Source organism: Pleurodeles waltl, chromosome 4_2, assembly GCF_031143425.1.
Source record: "Pleurodeles waltl isolate 20211129_DDA chromosome 4_2, aPleWal1.hap1.20221129, whole genome shotgun sequence".
Classification (NCBI taxonomy): Eukaryota; Metazoa; Chordata; class Amphibia; order Caudata; family Salamandridae; genus Pleurodeles; species Pleurodeles waltl.
This window is the reverse complement of record NC_090443.1, coordinates 431036280-431062097: the sequence shown is the minus strand read 5'-3', so window position 1 is coordinate 431062097 and position 25818 is coordinate 431036280. Positions and strand designations below refer to the sequence as shown.

Sequence of the window (25818 nt, the reverse complement as noted above, 5' to 3'; positions counted from 1 at the left end):
GTGTACAGGCAAATAGACCCTACCACAGGGGTGGACAAATCTTAGTCGAATGGGGAATTTTAGAAGTGGATAGAGACAGGTGGGGACCTTGCAGGAAAACGGGAGACTTGAAAGACTTCTGGTAAATAATAGGGGCGCACATGCAATGGTAATCTTCCTGGGTCATATAGAGCATGGGGATTCTTATTGGAGTGCAAGAGTCATAGGAACCTCAGTGAAGAACAATGGACTTGGGAACATCAATGTAACACACACATCTGGGAACCTTAGGGAATTTTAATGAACCACAGGAGACCTCAGAACCTTAGTGAACCCGAGGTGACTGAAGAACCTTAGTGAGAAAGAGAGAGGCAGACATCCTTGTGAAAGACACGGAGAGGGGAATTATGATGGCATGCATAGAGACCTGGGAACTTTAGTGAAATACAATGTGAGAGACTGTGGGACCTTAATAACGCGCACAGGCTAGAAAACCTTTATGGAATCTAAGAGACTGAGAAATGAAGCACACACGACTGGAGAATCTTAGAGAAGCACACAAAGAGTATAACCTCAGTGCAGTAAAGAGATACTTGTGAGCTTTATAAGAATGCTGAGGTAGAGGAGACACGGAAGACCACCCAGAGGCTATGGTCCTTTTCATAAGCTAGCAGGGTCAGCAGATCCTTTCAGAGCAAAGAAGCCCTTTTAGATGGAGAACCCTTTCAGCAGCACATAGAAGATCACTTTAGGGTTGCACACACAGGATATCCTTTCGTTGATATAGGTGAATTTTTCAGAGGTGCAAATACAGGATCCTTTTAGGAGTACAGAGATGAGATCTTTCTTGACATTTCAAAGTCCCAGAACATTTTTCTTTTCTTCTTACACAGCTTCTGGAGATTTCTCAGCAACTGACAAACCGGCTGGAGCAGCTAGCACTAATGTATGCTTCATTCGGATTTATCTCCCTGGATGACACCGACCCATGCAGGTACAGACGAGGGCCAGATGCCATGTATCAATGTGAGGTGAGGATTTAAACATGCAGGGAATGGAGGGGGCCATGCCAATGGACTTAACATGGGAAGATGACGGGAAAAGAACAAAACAGTAGGCGTTTTCACCAGGCCAGTCAGAAATTGCTCAGCACTTGGTGATCGCTGCCTTATACCACTGGAGTGCCAAGACATTGGATAGTGATCCAATGCACTTTAATTAATGAAATATTTCTTTCTCCTTTGGAAACTATTAAAGTGCTCTTCCTCCTTGAAATCAGTGCCAGTCCCACCCAGGAATGACATTTTATCTAAATTTGAATGATTAGAGAAGCTAAAGAAAAACGAATTCCCACACAATTACATGGGCATCTTATGACCCAATATCTACAATCTAATATCATTCTTAATGGTCTGCATGTTAAAATTAAACCATCTACGGTCTTTATAGACAGCTCTAGACTAAGAGAAAACTGAGATTTGTTGCCAACAAATGTTCCCACCACTGGATGGTGCATGATAAGCCTCTCGAGAACATCCGTAAATTAAAAAAGGAAATCGTTTACTTAATTCAGGAAACAGCAGACGATCATATTTTGAATAATGCTAAAGAGGCACTTAATTAGAAGAGACAAGGAAAGACTTTAGAAACATCACACATAAATTGGCCAAAGACATAAAAAACCATGACAAATTCAAAACATACCTATTTTTAGTTGATAAGTATTACCAACTGGACGAAGCAGAACATCACATGAACAGAGGTAGAGGCCAACAGAGATGTTTTGTGACATTCTCATACACCTCTGACTCGGACAGCATGCCCCAAGCAGGGAAAAGACTCATCTTTCCTGTCAGGCCCAACACCAGGTGAACAAAACGTGCAGAGGAAGAAGGGGCTACTACCAACAGAAGACACACAGGGAAATGCAGGTTCGACCGCCACACCTAGCCCACATCTCTGTGCAGAAGTGTCCCTGATATTTAATCTATCTAAACACACTCTCTAACCTCCAGAGAGTGTGGTGCCAAGCAGAGGCTTAAGTTTTATTCCTCCTGCGAGGAGTAGTCATGTTAAAAATCACTATGGGAAAATGCCTTGGGGAAATGTGTTTTGGGAGCCCCTCCCCCTTTTTCCAAACCCCCACTTGACAGATCACCCCGAAATTTTCAAGACAGCAGCTGCACCGACTTTTGTATTAGTTTTGAAAATATTGTTAAGAAACAGGGTTCCTTACATTTAGGTTTTATGGACCTCAGTTGCGCCTTTGATCGGGTAGTTAGGTCTATGCTTTGCCACAATCTTGTGGCTCAAGGTCTTCCCTGGTTGACCTCTGAAGAGCTCTGCATATGGGGCAAATGCTTTGGTTAGGTATGGAGTGTGGGGGAAAGTAGAGAATCATTTAACATCCAGCGAAGGGTCAGGCAGAGCTCTGTATTGGCTCCTATTCTATTTTTGTTATATGTTAATGGTCTTACTCACCACTTGATTGCAAATGGTAAAGATCTGCCTAGAGAAAAAATATTCCCTTGTCCCTTCCTTGTTATATAAGGATGACACATTTTTTTGTCCCATACTGCAAATGGCCTTAAAAGGCAGGTTCATTCATTTGTATATTATATGGAGGAGTTGGGTCTAGACACAAACATCACAAAAACCCAGTATATGGTGTGTGGGCAACTGAATCCTAAGACCCGACCCATAACTATCATGAGTAAGGCCATTAGTAAGGTGGCATCTTTCCCCTACCTAGGATTTATATTCGATCAAGGTGGCAATGAGTGGCCCTGTCTCCTAAATCGATGTCCCCGCTTTACCCAGGCATGTAGCGCCTTGTTTAAGTTTGCCCCTACTGCAGGATTATAAAATGAAGTGCCTCCCCATGCTGATGTATGGTGCTGACATTTGGGGAGTTAGTAACAGCAGAGCCATTGAAACTAAGGCCAACCGTTTTAATAGAAAACTGTTAGGTGTGGGACCTTCTAGCTCGTCTTTCTTTGTCCATGAGGAATTGGGCCTAGAATATGTGGAGGACCAGGTGAAATTAGCCCGCTGTTATTGTGGTTGTTGGTTTGGAGTAGTGACTCCACGGCCCTGAACAGGGAGATCATTGAGTATTGTCTAGGGTGTGCGTATGGGCCTAGGAACCCTTGGTTTAGGTACATCAATTCTGCTACCAAGGCAATAGGCCATCCAGATTTGTTTAATAAGCCAGGGGGTATCAAGAAGGGGGATAGGAAGGTAGTCAAGTAAATCTTCCTGAGGCATGCAAGGAAGCAAGGGTTAATGATGCGCTTTCAAAATCAGCTAATCACCCTCTTCTGCTTCTGAAAACAGTAAGAGGCCCAGATCCATATCTTAGTCATGTTAGGCGCCCTTGGGACGGGTCTCTTTTAAATATTTATCGGTTGGTGTCAATCCACACCTATCTATGTTTTCCTCGAGAACAATATACCCAAACTCAGTTATGGTGTGCCCCTGTGATGGCTGCTTGCCACAGATTTTAGATCATTTTGTTTTTTTCTGTATTTATTATGAACTTTTGCTGTGCAGGTATTTGTTGCCAATCTTGACGGCCAGGGGCTTGCGACAGCATAAGCCAGCTCTCTTATTCTTACAATTATTAAGCACAGAGGTGGTGGTAACAACAGTGCTTTCCTTCTTGAATGGTGTGCTGGCCAGGAGTAAAGATATTAACTTTTCATATAAGGGGCTATTTATGTTTTTATTTTGTATTGGATGGATTTTATTTTAATGGGTTTTATTGTGTGAGGTTTTTTTTATTGTGCTTTCATTTTCTTTATATTAAGTAAGTAACTTTAGCCCATGAGTTATAGTTTCCTTACATTAGTATAACTATAATTTCTGAATTTCTAGGGATTTTGTGGGTAAAACGTAAACCTAACTATACACATCCCTGTAACTTTTGTTTTTTTCAGTGATATACATATATATATATATATATATATATTTGTGTGTGGGTGTGATTGTGTTTATGCGTGTGTGTATATGTATATCAATTCAGTTCAAAGACCTTTATTTCAGCTCAGTGGCCATAAAAGCACGTAGAAAAGCAATAAAATCTAAATAAGACACAATAGTTAAGTACTATAAAAACATATTACTAAAGCTCATGGATAAGAAGAACCTTTAGAGAACAATCTTGTATACATCATAAAAACTTTAAAATATTTTGCATTTAATCGGTATACTGGGAAAAGGGAAGGTTAAAAGAAATCAGACAAATTCTGGGGCCCTTAAAGTAGGGTCTAGAATTAATAATACTAATTATGGTTATTGTGTCTAACATATCAAGGCAGCTTCACTAGTTGGTTCTCAGGAGAAGCAGATATCTTTGCCCTAGCTCTCCACATGGCCAACAGATAGCAAGTAAGTGCAAATATCAGTGGCTTGCTGGAATCTGTTTTAAACATCCTTAGTGCAACTTTATAATCTCTAATGTCCATATTCCGACATAACGCAGTATCCAGTTGCGCCAACTATCCCCATAAGCAGGCATAAAAACAATACATGTCTCTTTGGGGTGCCAAAGCCCAGTACACCAGTTGTTCATTCTCTGGGTTTTGGTCCATTTTGCAGTGAACGAATTGAGGCGTAGCGACCCATAGCGAAATAGCAGAAATAAGCACCTAGCTGGAGGGGGCTCTATCTCGTCTTGGAAGTCTTCTCTCTTGAAGGAATCTTTGAATGTGAGAAAGGTGTCAGTCAGATTGCCTCGGCTTGCCTGGGAGTATATTAGAGAATCTCTATGCTGCCAGTAGGCTGATTTTAGCTTAGATCTCAGCCTATCCCCTCACTGTGTATTCCACAAAGCTGCCAAACCGATCTTACCCAGGGGGGCTTTCACGTACTTAATCCAGGGTATATTATGGGAACCCACAAGGCTGAGTATTTCTTCTAGGCCATCCTGATATGGATGGAGCTCTGGAGTAGCCCAGATCCTCCTCCAATAAAGGACTGGCCATAAACCTATCTTATCTTATAGGGCTCTCACCCCGAGATCTAGTCCAAGGGAAAGTAGAGGAGTACCGACCAGAGACGCTGTCCAGTAGATGCATAAATCAACTTTCCACTGAATCTAAAGTAGAAGTATTCAGATTACCCCACAGCTCTGCTCCGTAGGTGCCTGTCCCCAGGGCTTGATATTGGTATACTTGCAGGGCAGGCTGTGCAGGTCGAAACTGTAAGCTATGTGTCAGCTTGATTATGCCTCCTACAACTTGCTCAAGTTTTAATCTATGATGCATCATGTGTCCCTGCTAATGTAGGGTTTGCCTTGGTCACACGTCCTGGGTTCAGTATCATTTACTTAGTTTTGCCCACATTAATTTCTAGACTCCATTCTATACAAAATTTCTCAAAGCATTCCAGGAGTTTTTGGAGACCAGTAGGAGACTTAGAGAGGAGGAGGGTGTTGTTGGAAAACACGAGGGCAGGGATCCTCATCTTTGTCAACTTAAGAGCATCGTTATCACTCTGCTAAAGAAAATTAATGAGGCAATTAGTACAGAGGGAGAACAAATGGGAGCAAGTACACACCCTTGCCTTATCCCTCTACAGGGAATGGCTCTGTCAATTCAACAGCCTGGCTGCCCCTAACCTGCGCATAGTTGTTATTGTGTATATATATTTATATATATATATGTGTATGTGTGTGTGTGTGTATGTACATATATCATATATCATAATTTATATTTCAAAAGCATATAGAAAGAGAGAAGAATTCCCAATCCGAGAGTCAAACGCCGTCTGGAAAGGAAAAAGGCAGAACTGGTTAGATCATCTAGAACGCCACTTGATTGCACAAGCATATCTAGACAACTCCACAGATGGTTATATTGTCAATTTATCTCTGTTGTAGAATATGATAGGTATAAATGTGTTTCACTACCAATAGGTGAGTGCATATGTATTCAGTACAACGGTTTCTCCTGAAATTAGGATTCAATATAGTTGTCTTTCTCCCGTAAGAAATACCTACCCTATTCGTTTTGTAAATATTGTAGTTGGCATACAGATAATCTTTCTGCAAACGTTTTTCTTAGGCCAGAAATGGGACTATCGATGTGATAGCTCATCACTCTAATGATTACCATTCCATACATTTTTTTCATAAGCATGTATATTTTCCTTCTCAAAAGAGAAACTGATACAGTTGTGTTTGTTCTTGCGAGAAGTATTACATTTCTGCACAAATTAGTATTAGCATACTGCTAAGCTCTCTGCAGAAGGCATTCTTGGGTTGGAGAGAAGACTATCAGATTCTGTATGCAATTAGATAGTGCATCAGTCTAAATTATTTAGGTTCATAGGTTGGTTTTTCTATTCATGTATACTTTTTCATAATTCCATATACCTCTGGATTTATACAAGAGTGTTATCTGTTTCAAAAAATGACATCCATCGGCATAAGATTCATTGACTTCTGACAGAATGACATGCAAAAGTAAGTGCACAAGAGGTCAATAAGTGTCTTTTTCTATTGTAGAGTGCTACCACTCTGTTGTCCTGATGAAGGATTTCATCTCAGTCAATTGATTGGGTCAAAACATCAACTTAATTAATTTGTTGTCTGGCCATTCAATGAGTAATCGATGAGCCTGAACTAATACTGTGGTTGTTGTTTCAAGAAGAAATGTACAAGCAATCAACATTTTATCTGTTTCATTTTACCACTGTTTAGCTGTGCACTGCAAATGTGATTTTGCAGATCACTTGCACTGCGCTGTCACATGGAGTACCTACTTGTTTGTTTAGATGTTTATTGAAGGCAATAAATATAGATTTATTTTGTTAAAAGTCAATTACATTTGCAACCTTATTCTATTAAGGTGTTCAATGCATGGTCAGCAACCCCTAAGCAATTTAGTATTTTTCTAAACAAATCTGAGGGAACCTTTTTTGTAGTTTTGTCAGAAAGGGTATGGCACAAGGATCTGTACCACCAGAAAAAAATATTTAAAAAGAAATAGTGTGACAGAGAAACACTAAAGAGAAAATGTGTTTGTTTAGGCCTTGAGCCAACCATGTTATCAGTACCACTTGGGGGATGAGTTCTAATATGATTTATTGGCAAGATATGGATGCCAAGAGATGGAAATTATGCAAGAAGTGTGGAAAGCAACACGGTTCCCCAAGTTCTTTACCACAGAAATTGCAGGAGCCTATTTACTATGAAGAGAGAGTTACAGACTATTAAGCGAAAAGCTGAAGCAAGTGTCAGTGATGATGCTGGAACGAATGAGTGTACAAGTAAACGTTTAAATAGAAGTACATCATTAAAGTCAAGTGTCTATACTGAAGAATGTTTATTTTGTAGAAAGATAAACTGCTGCAAGGAAACATCAATGCAAGAGCAATTAATGAAGACAAAAAGCTCCAAGAATGTACAACTATTAATTGTGATTCAAAGATCTTAGAAGTTTGTAGTAGGGACATAGTGGCTCCAGAAGCGCATTATCATGCATCCTGTTATAGGAACTATACAAGGGTTAAAGCAAAGGAGGAAGATCATGCATATAGCATTCAAACCAATGGCCACTACAAAAATTTGAGAGATGAAGCATATGATGAACTATTTAAATACATTAGAACTGTGAACATTCCTAACAAAGGGTTAATACGTGTGATGACTCTCACAGAAAATCTTGAAACCCTCATGACACACAGAGGAATACAGGGAATAGATGAATCAACCAAGAAGCACATTAGAAGAAAATTGGACTCAGAGTTCGGTGACAGCCTCCCCATATTTCTACACAACAAAGGAAAATTATTGGCCCAACCTGATAGTGACATGCTACGGGACATTCTAAGAGAAAACCAGAGCTTGAAAAGAGAATTATCAGTTTTAAAGGTTAAGGCCACAGACATGAACAAGATTACTGATCAAACATCATCGCAGATAAGAACAATGATTACACAACCTCAACACCTTGGTCATATCATCCATCTGACGCTATTAAAGATTCATTTATGGTGCTTGTTTACCTTAACCAGTTCCTATCACGACTCCTCAGTGGCGATCCAGAAAACACAACGCCGCCCAAAAGGGTTGCCTTAGTTATGCAAGCATTCAGTCAGGACATTATATATGCAGTCACAAACGGCCAGCAAAACTCCCCCAAACAATCATTGCTCACATGCACCCTAAAAAAGCTGACAGGAAATTTTGAAATAATTCGCACCCTAAAAAGACTTGGTGATCGAATGTGGTACTCACAAGTGAAAGAAAATGATACCGCCTTGTGTCTTCAAAAACTTGCTCCTACCTTAAATGAGCACATTTTTCTTCCAGCTGACATTCAGCCTCATGTTTTCACTCACTTAGCATGGGATAACATTGATAGGCTGGAAAAGGCTCTTACTGGTAAGGGGAAAACTCATCAAGTCAAGGGTATAGCTGTGCAGCCCAAGTTGCTTGGACCACAACCTTTTAAAGCTCTTCTCCCAAGTATTAAGAAACAAAAGCAAAGAACATTGACCACCACAAATACTGAAGAATTGTTCATGTATGTTTCTGGTGAACGAGTTGGGCCTCATACATTGATGACAAGTACCAAAGTCATGCCGGAATGTGTTGCCCAATTGAAGCTTGCACAAAATAAGAACATAATCTGGGTTGTTACAAGACAAGAAACGAGCTTTGCACAGGTAATACCAAGTTGGGCAGGATTTAACATCAGTACTAGAGACCTAGTTAGTGTATCACAGGATTCCATTGGCTACTTGCCCACGATTAATGCCACTGAAACTGAGTTGACAACTGTTTCTGACATTTGAAATAGTCAGAGCTGATAAAGGAATCACTGCATTTGGCAAAAATTGTAGCAGTCATGGATTAAGTTCTCTATGCAAAAGCAACTGAGGTCTTGTGGAAGCATAAAGCAACGTATGACAGAATCACTGTTCGAATGGGCGCCTTTCACACCATTTACAATGTCATGCCCATTATTGGAAAACACTTTCAAGAAGTTGGCCTTCACGACATTTGCACTGAAGCAGACATGATGCAGAAGCATCAATATCATCAGTACTACAAGGTCGTATGTACAATTGTGCAGTTTGAGTACACAACTGAGTGTATATGAAGCTATGTTGAGTCTGGCTTGGTTGGAATTTATCCCCTGGGTGGAGGAAAATTATGAAGAGAACATTCAGGTAGCCTACTCCTTCATTGAGAATGGTAATGACTTTGCAAAAGAACTACGACAACAGAGATTACATGGCCACTTGCAGAATGCTGCCTTTGCAGAAGTAAAACTGCTTTGGGATGTATTCTTGGAACACCTTTGTCATGACAATGGAGATCTGTCTGCATTTTGGATGTCATATTGCTGGCTCTGCTGCGTACTGCTCGAGAAGGATATTGGAATTTACATTGTACTGCCATGCGCTCTATGATCCCATGGTGTTTTGCATATGACAGGGTGAACTATGCTAGATATCCTTCTGTATACTTTGCTGAAATGACCTTAATTGCAGTGAAGCACCCATAGATACAAAATAACTTCATCAATTGATGCTTTTCAGTTCAACTGTCAGATGTTAATCTGTTTGGATAAATTCCATTAGATCAGGAGATAGAGGTAATAGACAACAAAGACATACAGACTCTGGGTGGTACAACAAGGTTCAACCTCCAGGCGGGTGCTGTGAAAATATATTATATGATATCTGAACACAGAGGCACCTTTTTGGGCAAGGTAAGGGGAGTGATTTGTAACAGCAGATCAGATCTTACTCACGCAGACCTACATAAGTCACAAATTTAAAAAGTCAAAGGTAGTATTACAAGAGCTGTTAGTCTGGTTCAAAGCTGGATAAACCCATTTGTTAAGCCACATGATCTCATTAGTCTTCCCACGACAAAAAAAGGCTTCTCAAAACATGGTATCTGTCATAATGAAGGTGCATGAAGTAGATGAACAGTGCTATACAGATTTCAAACTTGAGGGACTTGAAAATATCCTCACCTATTAAGGAGTTTAATGACCCAATGACAATGAACAAACTAAAAACCTTCACTAACATGTCCAAGAAGAATACAGTGAACAGCAATAGCAGGACAATCACCATGAAAGCAGACAAAACACTCTTTAGTTGAATAATTGTGACAGCACAGAATCAGCACCTTCAAATGGCAGATGTACTCTCTCATCCCTTAGGACCTTTACCATGGGCTTTAGAAACTCCAGTAGGTCTGTTGCGAAAAACAAACAAAGCTGTTTTAGCAACATACTTGCAGAAAAACGTTACGCCCTGCCGAGGAAGTACCAGCCACGCTGACTGATGGTATAGTTCTTGTTCAGAGAGTAAAAGGAGAGGAATCAAACTTAGGTGAGGTGGCTATCTCTGTCTTGACCATGGCTTTTCAGGAAGGAAATAGGAGTCAAAGAAACAATGTTGTGTTTGATACATACAATGAGATGTCTATTAAGAACAGCGGAAGGACAATCAGACGGGAAGACCTCGGGCACCAGTTAGAGAGCATCTCACCTTCTTAGACTGTCAGACAGTGGAGGAAATTCCTAAGCCATGTAAGGAATAATACAACTCTCATTGCATTTCTTGTTAACGAATAGAGGAAGCCAGAGTATTTTGTAAAACTTGAGAACAAACCACTGTTTGCAAACTGTGAAGATAAATGCTACATAATTACATTCGAAGACAGCCATGATATGCCCCATCTCAACAGTAACACAGGAAGAAACAGATGGTTGTTTGTTGCTGCATGCTGCTAACGCTGCTAATGAGTGCTAATGAGGGTTATGAGGCAGTAATGATAAGCTCAGATGACACCGATGTGTTTATTATGTGTTTGGGATTCCTTGACAGAATGATGGCTAAATTGTTTCTGAAATGTGGTACTAAAATATGCATGCAAGTCCTTGACATTGGGAAAAAGCTTCAACCTTTTGTGAAAATGTTTGTCGAGATATGATAGGTCTCCATACGTTTACCATATGTGACACAGTAAGCGCATTTGCGGGAAAATTAAATGCATTCAAAATCCTGTCTGCCAACAGACATACACAGTAAACATTTTCGCAGCTCAGAGACAAACAGGATCTCTCTGAAGAACTAATGGACAAATTGGAGCAATTCTCATGCTTACTGTATGCACCAAAATCTTTGCTTCATCACATGAATAACTTGAGATATCACCTATTCTGCCCAAATGAGGGTGAAATAGACAGTCATCAACTTCCACCTTGCTGGGACTGTCTGAAGAAACATGCCAAAGGTGCAAATTATCAAGCCGCTATAAGCAAGAGATGTCTTCTGAATGATCCACAGACACCTAGTCCAATTGGGAGAGAGTGGAAGTTGGAAAAACATGACGTAGCAGAGCAACTGGTAGTGGACTGGATGGAGGGGCAGTCAGCACCTTAGGCTGAGTTAGATCTACTAGCTTGCAACTGCATTAGGAACTGCAAACTGCCAACATGTGTCTGCTGTCTAAATGACCTCAAGTACACTGACATGTGCAGACGTCCCACCTGTAAAAATCAAACAGACACAGAGAATGACGACACCTATTAGGAAGAAGATGATGACGACGAATGTGAATGATAAAATTGTGTTTATGTTCACTCATGACATGCATTGCCTATGTAAGATGCGAAACTATTACTTTTTAAAATTGTAAGTGAAAATTGTGCATATACTCTTTATCAATATATGAGGAATATAATGAGGTTTTATTGTCATCATTTTAAGGACTATGGGGGTTATTCTAACTTTGGAGGAGTGTTAATCCGTCCCAAAAGTGACGGTAAAGTGACGGATATACCACCAGCCGTATTACGAGTTCCATAGGATATAATGGACTCGTAATACGGCTGGTGGTAAATCCGTCACTTTTCCGTCACTTTTGGGACGGATTAACACCTCCTCCAAAGTTAGAATAACCCCCATTATTATTATTACAATTAATAATCATAAATATTTTCAAATTATATTGAATTTAACCAATCTAGTGGAATTAGATTTATTTTCCACATATTGTGATGAATTTGTATTCTATTTATAAACATATGAAAACCATTATTCCTTTCGGCTGTAGTTGCTAATCCATTAATATCAGACAAGACACAAAGAGTGATGACTTGCTATTAGCTATTTTCCATCTCTAGGCATCCGTACCTTGCCAATAAATCATGTTAGAACCCATCCCCCCGAGTGGTGCCAATGGCTTAAATTTGGGTTTCTGGCTCATGGCCTAGTTTTGTTCCTCGCAGTTTAGCTTCTCATCTTCCGAAAGAGGCGGCAGCAGTCTCAGTCTTGTCTTCTGGTTGTGGACTTAGCCTCAAAGAGAACAGTAGATGTTATATTGCATCTCTCAGCAATATTGCAGACCTTTCTCTTGAAGTGTAAACAAGTAAAACATGCAAATTTCAGTAGCCAATACATATGGTCAAATCGCTTCCGGAAGCCCATGCCTAATTAGAAGGTATGTCATATACAAAATTCAGCTCCTTTGTCACCTAAAGCAGATAGTACTTTTGCAGGCATCTTCTTGGTATTTCTGAGGAGCTTTAAACAGTCAGCAGAGTGCATATTGAAATGTCAAAGCCATATATTATAAGAGTGCGTAGGTTGTTCGCAGGCAGAATCGAGCAGACTATGCATAACTTGTATTGCCATTCCCTTGGTATAGTGCTTAACCCTGACGAAACACTGAAGCACCGTGGCACATCTGCTTCTCCAATGAAAACCCACAGCCATACACAGGGAGACTATGTGCCCAAATAAGCTGATTGTCCAGTCAAATGCTTAGTTTAGTGATAAAAGTAGTATTTATTACAAGCACATAAAGTACATCATAAAGCACACTAAATAATATCAACAGTCTGTGAAGATCAGTGGACTGGAATTGTCCTGGGATGTCATCCTGGACCCCCTAACTTACTCCCTCACTTCTCACAGAGTTAGTTATTTCCCATTTGATAATGGAGGCAACTTTCAGATGTATCCCATGTTAGTCACCATGCAAATCATTCTTGTTTTGACCTTAATACTCAATTTGAGCAGCGGTATGTACTAAATTTGTGCAAGTCCCAGGAAGGCCTGGTGGACTTGAACAGGTTTATCCAACCCGGGACATCGAGCAAGTTCTGGGATTACCAGGGCATGTCTTCTCAAGCTCCAGTTTCTCGATGGCAGATGGTCACAGCCCCTAACAGTCAGTCTCCTGTGGATGACTCCTCCAGCCACCACAGTCTCCGGGAGGCCGACAGCAGCGTCAGACATCTCTGCATCTTCCTCAGCATTTGGTAAGTGTTATCACCAGTGGTAGTCTCCAGGTTAGGTCTTTCTGGGTTGATGCTGTGGGAGGGATCTTCTTGGCACAATTTTCCTAGGAGAAAGCCTTAAACTTCATAGTGGACCCCACGTGGCATGACGGTCACCAGCTAACTCCACTACAAGGGTGACAACCCTTATCTTCACAGTGGCTGCCCACCTGGCATATGGGTGTCGCCAACCTAATCTAGCAAGGGCGATGGCCTTAGCCTTCACAGCGACCCCCACCTGGCATACAGGCATAGCTGACTTACCACGTATGTGGTACGGGTACCTAGCATACCCGCACCACTCCACTTCAGGCAAAGCAACCTATTAAGACTGTCACACTGCCCACAGATACAGTTCAAGATCCATCCTAAGCTCCTCTGCAGACACACAGAACAGGTTTTCCTCTATAACCAGAAGTTATGCAACCTGACAGCATGATTCCTGACCATTCCGAGTTTGGTCACCTCAACCTCACAGATGATTGTAGAGAAATATTGGTGCAACCACAAGCATCTGCTACAGCAAAGACGTGTAAAGCTAAATTGAGGTGCTTATATATGTGGTGCAATACAAATGGCCTATTTTATATTGACACTCTATCCAGTAGAGCTGTATTTACTGTACCTGGCCCAGAACGGTTTTGGATACTCATTGAACAGAGTTAACTTTGACGCAATTACAAGATTGAGGAGAAATAACAATGTATTATTATTCTTCCAAAGAATCATCAAAGAATTTATGAAGAGCTTTTTTTACGGCTTTCTCTCCTGTGAAATGCCTTCTGTTCAAGTGCAGTGTTTAGTCAGTTAATGCTGCCTACTTTTGAGCCAATCCATACAGCACTTCTCAATTTTTTTATGGAAGACTGCACTATTGCTGGCTCTCACCTCAGCAAGGAGAATAGGTGAGCTACAAGCACTCACCATAAAGGAGCAATACCTCGGTTTTACAAAAGACAAGGTCACCTTGCACACCAGACATAGGTTCATTACCAAGGTCTCATCTGGTTTTCAACTAAGGGAATATGTAATTCTTTGTTTCATCTTTCCCAATCCATACGCATATAGCTAAATATCCTCACACTTACTAGAAGTCTGCATGTGCATCATGATCTACATGGACAAGACTTAACAATTTGGTACTTTATTTGCTCCTTTTGGCCTCCCAGGCAGGGGCCATCCAATGTCTAATCAAGCAATTTCCTCCCAGCCACTAGCCTCCATAGTTTTTGCTGTAGAAAAGCTAAGAGCCCACTCTAATGCAGAGTGAGGGAACATTCCACAAAAAACATGGGGACAACATCTGCACCGTAAGCTGGAGTGCCACACTAGATAATTGCCGCACAGCCCAATGAAAGAGCAGGCGTACTTTTATGAAGCCCTACTTCCTAGATGTTAATGCGGCAGCCGATCCTTTAGTGGGTCAAGAAGTTCTATGTAACCTGTTTCTATAAATGTGCACCTTCTGTCGGTTTCTTCATATTCAATCTGTTGCTTGCTATTCTGATTCAAATATATGACTCTATGAGAGACCCAATGCTGAAGGAGAAATGAGTTACTTATCTGTAGTTCTCTAGCCTTGATAACTTTCATAGATTCACATGCCTAACCCAACCACCTCCTTGGAAGCACACTTTGTATTGTGTGTGTCTTTAATACATGGCTGGGTAATCTGCACTATGGTGGCCTGTAAGGGGTTTACAGATCTTAGGAACTCCATTTCACTGGTTGAAATTTGTGTTGTTTCAAATGGGACAGGTGTGCTACTAAACAAACCCTCTTGTTGGGCCAATGGCCATTTCAACACTGTTTCATACTGTTTTATGTTACCTGGGAGTCCCAAACTGTTGGCCGGGAATGAATCAATTGTGCAAAACTATGAAAGATACCAATGTTGGAGAATTGGAGTTACAAGTAAGTAACTAATTTCTCCATAGTCCACACCTACATCAGCTGGGAATGTTGTGTTATAATCAGGAAGTATGTTGGTATTTTGAATGGCTGTAATGCTGTGCTGTGTATTCCACTGCAGTATGGTATATTCAAATTGTGCTGTAGTGCTTCACTGTAGAACACTTCTGCATAATGTTTGTTTGTGTTCCTCCTTGATGAGTTCTAATGTAGTATTACAGTTTATTCTAGTTGATGTATAGCTTTGCCAGTACTTGGCATTTTATGACTCTCAGTGTATTGCTGTTATCTGGCTTCCTTCCTCAGTATTGCCTGCTTCTTTTGTGGGAAGTTCACCTTGGGATTAACTTGCCGTGTTTCCGTATTCCGTTATTGTATGGCGGTTCCCTACACAGCAGCACGCACCCCCCGCCACCTCTTTAAGAAGATGCGCTGGAATGTTGAACCCTTGGAAGAGAAGAACCGCGAGTCGCGCACAGAATAGTGAGTAACCTGAAGTGGCTGAAAACTGTTAGGTCAACAATGAAAGTAGCTTCATGTGCAACCGAGTGAGTGACCTCACCTCAGGGTACTTCTTATACAAACATCTCAGAATATTACTAATTTATACAGAAAGTCAGAGCAGAGTGTGTGAGGTCAGGAGGGTCTCGTGTGTTTCTTTTGCTGACAGTCCCTTAAAAAGAGCTGTTAAACCTCCATCAGAAGATGTCCAAACTTCACACTCAGAAACATTCACATGCAGGTCGTTATACTTCGCTCCCAAAACATCCACCAGCAGGTTGTCAAATTTTGTGCTATAAAACATCCACTGGAAGGTTGCTAGGCTTCATGACCCTATACATCCACTGGCAGGTTGTCTTACACCACTTTCCAAAACATCCACTGGAAGATTGCCTTATTGTGCACTCAAAAACATTTACTGGCAGGTTACCATCCTTATCACATCAAAACATCCTCTATCAGGTTTCCAAATGTCTTGCTCCATTTCCACTGTCAGGTAGCTTTACTTTGCACTTCAGAACATCCACTGTCTGGTCACCAACCTTTGGTCTCCACAACATCCACTGGCAGATTGCCATACTATGCCTCAGTACAGTACATCTACTGGTATGATGCCAGAATACACACTCCAAACATGCATCAGCAGGTTATGCACTAAAACATCTGCTGGCAGCTTGTTTAACTTCACACTCCAGAACATCCATAGGCAGGTTGCCCTATTATGCTCTTCAAAACATCCACTGCCAGGTTGCCAAACATAATGCTCCAAAATACCCATTGCCAAGTTGCCAAAGTTCACACATTAAAACATCCATTGCGAGGTTGGCATGCTAAACAATCCAAAACATCCGCTGCCAGGTTACCATACAACACATTCCTAAAGATCCACTGCTAGGTTGCCCTACTTATGACCCACTCTGGGCCTGGCTTGACGAGCTGGGTACCTCCTAAAATGTCTAAAGAAGCCCTTGAATTACAATGGAGTCCAAATTATCAATAAATGTACAAGTGGGCAAGATAGCAAGATCAAGCTTCAGTACAATGATAACTCTACAATGCATCCTTCCCCACCTGGGATTTCCACACAAGGTCCAAGGTACTATCTCTCTTGTACTGTCTAAACTGGATTATACCAATGGCCTCTACCATGGATCATTGTCAACAAGTATGAAAAAACTACAACAAATTCAGAACTATGCTGCTAGACTACTCCTATATGTAAAGTCACAAGCACCTGCTTTGAGGGCCCTACATTGGTTACAATTTGCCGGAAGATCCACCTTCGCGCTATTTTGTATCACCCACACTAAAATACATGGAACAGGACCACTTTTTTATCAGGAATAAAATCACAAAATGCATAAAACAAAGGAATCTTCGCTCAGGATTGGCACCTCACGTCAAAACCCCAGCATATAAGAAAAAGACTGCATGTGGGACATCTTTCTCTGTTGAAGCAGCAAAACTACAGAATTCATTACCCCTAAACATACAAGCCTCAGAAAACTATCTTATCTTCAGAAGACTACTCAAGAGTTGGCTCTTTCCTATATGACCACCACACTATATGACAGCATATGCCTGTGCATGTCAATATGTATAATTTGATTATAGATATGTATTTAGATATATGCATCTCTTTGTACAAATATATATACTACTTATGGTTTAACCATATATAGATATTCGTTAAGTCTTCTTAACAAATGTATATATTACTTATGGGTAAACATATATGTATAGACAAATATATATTTATACATTATTTTATGCTTAACACATATATAGGTCACTGCATAGTTTTCTTATAGGTTATTTGTCTAGATGCTTATGGGTTTCTGTTTATTTTATCTATCACGATATGTAAATATGATCATAACAATTGTATCTATAAGTACTTCACTATTGAAATATTGAGGTGAACATAAATAGAAAATAAATACATAAAAATAAAAAATATGAAAAAATACACAAATCCATGAGCTTTTACATATAACAACACCTGAATGTCTGAAAATCTATCTATCTATGCTTGCACATACGAAACTTTATGTAATACAATGTAATAAATCTTTATTATTTTGCACATAAATATATACCCTTTCTATGAAGTCATGTACCAATATAGTTAGTACTTTACTCCTACAGTAGAAAGAAAGAAAAAAACCTTCAACACCCTACAATGCACTACTGTCTCACCCTATGCCCTTCTCAATATATCTTTTACCTCCACTCCCTGACTCATTCCCTAAAATCCTTTCATGACTCTTCCCCGTCTATCACTCCTCGACTCACCAGAAACCTAATTCTACTATTATGATCTCCCATAAACCTTTTTCTAGACTCTTTCCTCCTCCATCCTTTCTTGACTCTCCCTAAACTCAATTGTACTACTACTGTCTTCAATATAATACTTTTTAGACTCTTCTCTCCTCTATCCCTCCTTGACTCACCCCAAACCTAATTTTACTGCCATGATCTCCAAAATAACACTTCCTAGACTTTTCCCTCCTGTATCCCTTCTTTGACGTACCCCAAAACGCATCTAACTAATATGAAATCCCAAATAACACTATCTAAACTCTTCCCTTCTCTATCCCTACTTTAACCTAGTCAGTCATACTAACAGACTCGCAAGCCCACCTCTCAAATTAAAAAGTTATATTTCCCTACAATGATTTACCACTAATACTTTGGGTTCCGTAGTAGTGTGCTACTCACTAAAATGAACTTCAACTCCTTTTCGGGGATATTAAGCTCTATATAGCTAAAATGACAATTACTTCACGCTGCAAAATATCCGCTGCCAGGTTGCTAAACTTCTCACTTCAAAACTTCGGTTGGCAGTTTGCCATGCTTCACACTTCAGAACATCCACTTGCAGGTTACCAGCAGGAGCTAACACACAGTGGAACCACTATGGTTTTGCAAATATTTGGAGGAAAAACAGTCACCTTTCCCCACTCACAAGGATTTGAATGGGTCTCTGAGCTGACCATTATCATGTAACAAAACGTAATTCCTAATGATCTGTAGTCGATTTATTTGCGAAGGGTCTTAGAAAGACATACATTTAAAAAGAGGCAAGACAGTGGAGCCATCTGCAAAAATACAAACATAAGAGATATTTGAATTTACTTAGTTATTTTTAATAAAGTTGACAGGACTGTCTTTTGAGGCTTTCTTGACAATAAATGAGTGCAGCACGGCCTCTCTGCTCTGCACTGCATAGATTCACTCAGAGTCGTCCTGTAGGTATGTGTGACAAGGGGGAGGGGTAGCGTGGGTGGTTTGATTGGCTCTTCCCTATCTCGCCTATCCACAGATTGTAGAGACACATCTGCTTCTAAACCTAGGAATCTATGGTACTTTCCATCATGGCCTTCAGCTGCCGTATTGCCTGATGGTGACCAAACAAATACTACGAATACCTCACAGGCGCTACTTCAAGATATCATTTGGGAAAATTAATCCTACACACCTAATTTGCTGATTTTCACAGAATCTGTTTCTACTCCTCCCAGTCCAAACAGCACATACAGCTAATTAAGTCTGTGGAGCTTATTGTACAAATATTGAAAATAAAAATGAAAAATAACCAGTTTCTTTCCATTTGCTTCTTTCCACGCCCGTGCCAAACTGAGGACGTGTTACTGTCTTTAAAAATACACATTATAGTAGGTCTGGCTTTTCCTGCCCTACCTGGGTTCTTTGGCCTCCAAGAGTCTGTTGTACAGATGTTCACATCCAGTCCTCAGACAAGACAAAACATTCCAAGAAAAACGAACTGAATGACAGACTATAGAGAAAAGCAAGTGCTTGCAAAAGCGCACACAAAAATGCAAGTTTGAATGAAAAGGCCCACTGAACAGTTTATGGATAAAACATTGTGTTGTGAAGCTTACCAAAGACTAGGTCAGTAATGATCATTACACTGCAACATCGCTACATAACGGACACAGTTGGTATTGGTTAGTGTCAGGAACGTGAGACCTGCCTTTGATGCGTGGAGAAGCTTGTCTTCAGTGGCGCCTTTCCCTTAGGTTTAGTTACACAAAGGTATTCCAGAATCGGAGAGCTGTCTGATCCTGTGAAGACTGCCAGTAGACTTTCCCCCCAGCCTCCCTCAATAGCGTACCTGAGTCCAGGCCTGACTGGGAAAGCTTCATCGCCCATTTTGGGAGAAGCGCTCACCTCCCACTTGCTGTGAAAGCCTGACTGGGAACTCAAAAGCTGCCCTGGCACACATATTAAAACCAACCATACTCCCTTACTCCCGTCTCTCTTTTTCCATCCATTATACTCTGTCTCTCTCCTTCGCTCCTGCCTATCTCTGTCTCTCTCTGTCTCTGTCTTGCCCTCTCTTTAATTTCTCGTCACTTCTCTCGTTCCCTCACCTATATTTTTATTTCTGTTCTTCCTCCCTCTTTCACTCTTTCTTTGCTTATGCTCCAGTTGTACCTAATACAATAAATCCTTCTAATATGCTTTTTAGAGGGACGAACAAACTAAATATTCAACTTTAGGTGCCACAAACTACTGCTTCTATTATTATTGCATATAAAATGCATAAACGTCCACTCCAGACTACATGAACGAGAGTCATTGGCCAAGGGCCTTTTGATAGATGAGTCCTACAAATATCTATATAGCTTTTCACCAGTAAAGTCGATTCTATCAATATTAATGAAAGTGAAACAGTCCAATGCCATACTGTTTCTTACTGCTCCGGAATGCCTGCATCAGTGGTGTTTTTCCAAACTCCTTCATCTTTCCATAAAACCACACAAGACACCACCTTGCAGACTTTAGGCCCGATTCACAAAGAGCCTCCGCTGATGTGGCCGATGATCGCCTGTCATGGCGGGATGAGACTTTTCATTGCGGAAATTCTGCCATGGCTCTGCAACGACTGCGGAACTTCCACCACAAATGTGGAAGCTCTTTGTGAATCAGGCCATGAATCTGCTGTTAAGGCTGCAGGAGAGAATACATCACCCCAAAGTTCAATATTTAAATTTGGCTGCATGGCTCCTGAGGTTGTAAAATGGTTCCCTAAATCTGCCTCAAGATTGTATAAACATTCTAAAAGAAGCTACATGTCCTTCCACTAGAACATCGTACAATTTCAAGTGAAAATGATTTAAGATTTTGTGTCTGGAAAACAATCAGAATCCAATACAATGACAAGAAGACATAATCATACCTTATCTTCTAGATTTGGCAAAATAAGACTACAGTACTCTTCTATAAACATACATCTGGCTGCCTTCACATCAGTGGAGAGTGGAAAGACCCAAATCATAGTTCCTTTTAACAAAAGTATTTGCTTCCAAGGTGGCAACTTTCTCCCCGCGTGAATTTAATCTAGTTCTCTCTAAAATTAATGACTCTTTTTTTTAGCCTACCCATAAGGCACCATTTAATCAACTCGAAAATGTCTTTTATAATAGCAGTCACATTTGCTAAGAGGTTCAGTAAGCCCTATCTGCTGTAGACTATTACACACTTTTCCATCACAATGGGGTAGTTTTACAAACGCATCCTACATTTTTTCCAAGTTAGTTTTGGATTTTCATATTAACCAGATTATTTTCCTACCAGTTTTCTTTCCTAATCCTTCCACTCCCATATAGAGATCACTCCATTCTTTGGATAGTAAAAGGGTTTTAAAATTGTACTTAGATAAGATGAAGGACTTAAGGAAAATAAGTCACTTTTTTCAACTATGGACCCCCCCCCCCACACCGATACTTCATCCCCAAAACTAATCATAGCTAGATGGAGAATTGACAGCAATATTTGTGCCTGGCAGCAAGCCAACAAACCACTCCGGGTAGACAAAAGAATAATTTCACATGTGGAAAGGCAACGCCTGCTGCTTAGTTGAGAATATTCCTGGGGTAGATATCTGTAGAGTGGTCATATGGAAACCAATACATATTCACTAAACATTACATTTCGAATGAGGACAGCAGAGCTGATTTTACAGTTGTTCAAGCAGTGTTAAGAAATCTGTTTGCTTGAACCTGTTTTGCTGTAGAACTAATGGTTATATTTTTTCTTGTCGTAAAGGGTTGCTGAGTATTACTGATATCCGCTTTCGGGGCATAAGCTTTATATTCTGTTCCATTATGACTATCAGTGAGGATCATATGATGCAGAAGAAAATATTACTTGTAATCCTGGTTCTGCATCGAAGGAATCCTCACTGAAGTCATGAATAACTCCCCCTTCCCGACAGATGTCAATAATTGTCTAAGCAGAAGTCTATTAATCAGTCATTAGAAACATGCAAAAAGAACTGAGGTTGTGATGTGAACTGCAGTACAGTGCTTGCTGGGAGCTGGAAACGTCTGGCTCCATAAAAGGGCAGTGTATCTTTTTTGAATTAATACATTGCTGGCCTAGCAAGCACCCTTTACTTAATTTATTTCTTTTGTGAGGTAATGGTTTAACGCTCATTATGTAGAAGGATTGCATTTTCTGTGGGTTGTTGAAATGTAGGCTTGAAACAGCTTTCTCAGAAAGAGAAAAATATTGTAAATGCTGACCTGCTTTGATCTCTGGAGGTGACACATGCAATAGAACTTTTTGAAAGGGGCTACCCCCTCTAAAGATACGTCTTTGGATTTAATTATAAGTATTCAGGGCTCACCACGTGCTGGTGAGAAATATTCTATGTTTATAACCACCAACGAGCATCTTACGAGGCAAACCCAAGATTACAAAAAGGTAACATTTCCTTACCCTGAAAATTGTGTAACAGTACAGCACGCTCTCATATATTCCTTTCCTCTTTATTTGGATTCCAATGTGTTTTTGCCTCGAAAATTAAAGATTGTTTTTTTAATAATCGTTTCTTTTGGGCCATACTGAGAAAAACATTCTCACGCATAAGCATCTTCTCTATTGTGTACTGTGACCTCACTCCAAACAACAACATTGATGACTTCCTCATGTATTGCTTTGCTTTATTAACCCTGTGTCTCTTTTGGGTCTCTTAATGCCCTGTGGAGCTTGTAGTTAAAGTTTCTGAAATGGTGTCAGTAATTGCTAACTAGGGCATCAGCTGCTGTGACCCTCCACTTTTATTTCACCCTTTGTATCACTAACATGATTCAGCTCAGTTTGTATCAGTGATACGGAGAATATGTGAGGATTCAGCTCAGTCACCTCTATTTTTTATGACTTCTGTTAATTACGTAGATTACATATCTTCTTTTGTCGTAGAATTACACCAGTGACACTTCTCTATTACTCAATGTGTTTTTCTCCATGACAGATTGTTATACTAGGTGGAAGTTGCCAAATCTAAAACGAATTTCATACATGCATATAGGTCGACTCAACCTAAGAGAAACAGTTTTGGTAGCTGGACCTGAACGTAATCTCTGTTCCCCTTCTCTGTGACCACAGAATCTAGACCATTTTGAGCCCCGTGTACACAAGTTCACAACCTAAGTGTCCTTTCTGATCAAGTGCTGGCTGCAATGTTAAGGTGCTGTGGTAATTTGGAATATTTTTCACATATTTACCCCACACTCAGATCGTGTCTGCAGTGGCAGGCATGGTAATATTGTGCCCTATCTACGTAAAGTGGTGTGCATCAGTATCGTGAAATACCTTGACTGCACAACTTGATTTCAGGTTTCTTGATGGACCTTGGGAGCGGAGACAACCACTATCCATTCACTCCACTGGACTCAAGCAGCACAGTAGATGGGGTTCAAAATACAGTCCATTGAGCCTCCTAGAGTAGAGGTCTGCCTCACTCCTGAAACAAGTTAGACTATGATAATCCATTGAACTCTTCGAAGCTCATCAGCTCTTCTATTGACGGGTCCCAGGCCAGGGAACAAGTGACCAGTGGGCATGTCATATTCAGTTTTGACTTCTCCCTTGTGGAGTTCCCTTTCCTGTGTGTCAGAGGTATCATAAAAAACAGCAAAATGCAGGACATAGTTTAAGAATTATTTTGCACTCCCTACTTAATTCAAATAAGAAACATCTGCTTATATTTGTTAAATAGCAGCATCAAGATGCCTAATGGGTGTTAAGTGGTGCATTCAACAAATCCCAAATAATGACACAACAAGAACACACACTATATGCTGAAATACTATAGGGGTGTGGATCTTGTTATTGTTTCATTTGTGAGTCAGGGATTAGTACACTCAATTTGTTATTTTCCTTCGTTCTTTCAGTTATTTCCTGTGCTACAGAGACACGGGTGAGGACCTGAGCAGAAACAGCCAAGGGTCCGGTGTTGCCAAGATGCAAAAGCTGTGGTCGATAGGTCGCTGGGTGCCAGATCTGAGCTGCAATGATCTCTACTCTTGGTAAGGTTGGCAAGGGCTGACCCTTGGAGCGGGCTGGTAGGAGGGCTTGCTGTTCACACTGTGTCTGGTTCTGTCTGAGAAAACTGGTACCTGTGTGTGCACGCGCGTGTGTGGGTGTATAGTTAGTATGCTAGTTGTTGTTTTTTGGTGCCTTTTACGGGGTCTGTCCCCGAATAAATAAGATGATGATGACTGGTTAGAATGCACTTGTGCAATGAATGCTTTTAATGTGTGCCTGCTTGTTAATGCCTGCATGGACGTGCTGTTAGTTGTTTTCCGCTCCCATAGTTCCTATCTCTTTTCCAGTGGCTTTTGGGCCCCTGCTACTGGAGTCCCTTTTCTGTACTCTTGGTTGGTGGTTGTCGGCCACGTGGGTCTTGTTCTTAGGTTTCTGGCTGGAGTTTGTATGCTATAAGAGTCCTTTTTCTACGCAGGTTGCTTTTGGCTATTTTATGTTTGTACCGTGTCTGTACCACAAGCTGATGCCAGAAGGCTGCATCTAACCCATGAGTCCAATCTTTTTTGACAGGGTGCATGTCACACGAGCCTTCCTCTGTTCATATACTTCACGTTGGTTGGCTTGTGAGCACTGTGGCCCCCAATATTTGAGCTGCGAATAATTTACGAAGAGGCTGACACACAGTAGAAAATCAAATTCTGTACAGGTGTCTAGGCACGTGTCAATGCTGTGGTGAACAATATCTGGCAATGCCCAGGTCGCTTTTGGCTGTGAGAACCCAAATTACCCTCTCCATGCATCAGTCATTTTGGAAATCTGCTGATTATCCTAAACACCGAACCACTTGGCTCTTTCTTTTTCTAACACTGCTTCTCTGCTCCTCCTCAGGATCCTGTGTCCACAGCCAGTGGGTGATTATCAGCAGCTTCTGACCATCGGCTTTGAGGAACCTTCGCAGACCTTGGCTACTGACCTCCTTATACAGATCCTAACCAACCACGGATCAGTTCCCAACCCAGAGGGGCTTTCCAAAGCCAGAGGAGAGCCCCATCGGGTGCCCTGTCGGGCGGGACCAGCTCACTAATTTCAGGGCCTACCACACTGCTCGATTTAGCCAGCAGCTGGTTTGCCAGCACATGGACTAGACGAATAGAAAAAAATAAAATATACAAATTGTGTTTTTTTGCGAGCAGTGGTAGAGAAAGATAATAAAAATGATCTGATCTAGTATTTTAATGATAGCCGTGTTTTCAATTTCTCAGCTACCCTACAATTATGGACAAAGTATAATGACTGAGCAAAGCCAGGGAGAAAGGTTGAAAGGTAACCGGACAGGACACATCTCTGTCAAATGCCCATCCTAATAAAGCCAGCCTGTGACGGCAACCCTTAGCACCTGGGCCACTGCCAAGACGTTTCTACTGGCAGAGCTACAGGATACTAGGCAGGCAGAAAATCAGCAGTTCCTATACATCTAAATGTGGTGGAGAAAATGTGGGTATGGCGGACGGGATATTTGCAGATTTTGGGCAGATTTTTTCCATTTATCTAAACCTGTATCCGATCCATTGTCTTGCAATAGCTTAAAATGTGCAGATTTATTATTCTATCTCCAGTGCTCGCCAATTTAGGCTCTTAGGATAAGTCATAATGATGAGTACGGGTTAAGGGCACAGTTGGAATTTCAACCTGTTTCCTTACTAAATGCTTTTCAAGCCAAAGGTTCCAAACCAATTGCTTTGCATAGAGAATGTTTCGTTTTTTTGCCAAACAACCATGAAAGCATAAAAGGATAAATTAATTCTAAGAA

General features: G+C 40.8%; 1 protein-coding gene across 1 annotated transcript in view; it reads left to right on the top strand.

Annotated features, from left to right (window-relative positions):
• Positions 1-25092, top strand: part of C4_2H19orf67 (chromosome 4_2 C19orf67 homolog) — a 33703-nt gene extending 8611 nt beyond the window's left edge. The window contains exons 4-7 of the mRNA XM_069233180.1: positions 873-973; positions 15513-15689; positions 23915-24049; positions 24897-25092. Of these exons, the coding sequence (XP_069089281.1) occupies positions 873-973; positions 15513-15689; positions 23915-24049; positions 24897-25092 (609 nt within the window). The remainder of the gene's footprint in view (positions 1-872; positions 974-15512; positions 15690-23914; positions 24050-24896) is intronic.
• The last annotated feature ends 726 nt before the right edge of the window (positions 25093-25818 follow it).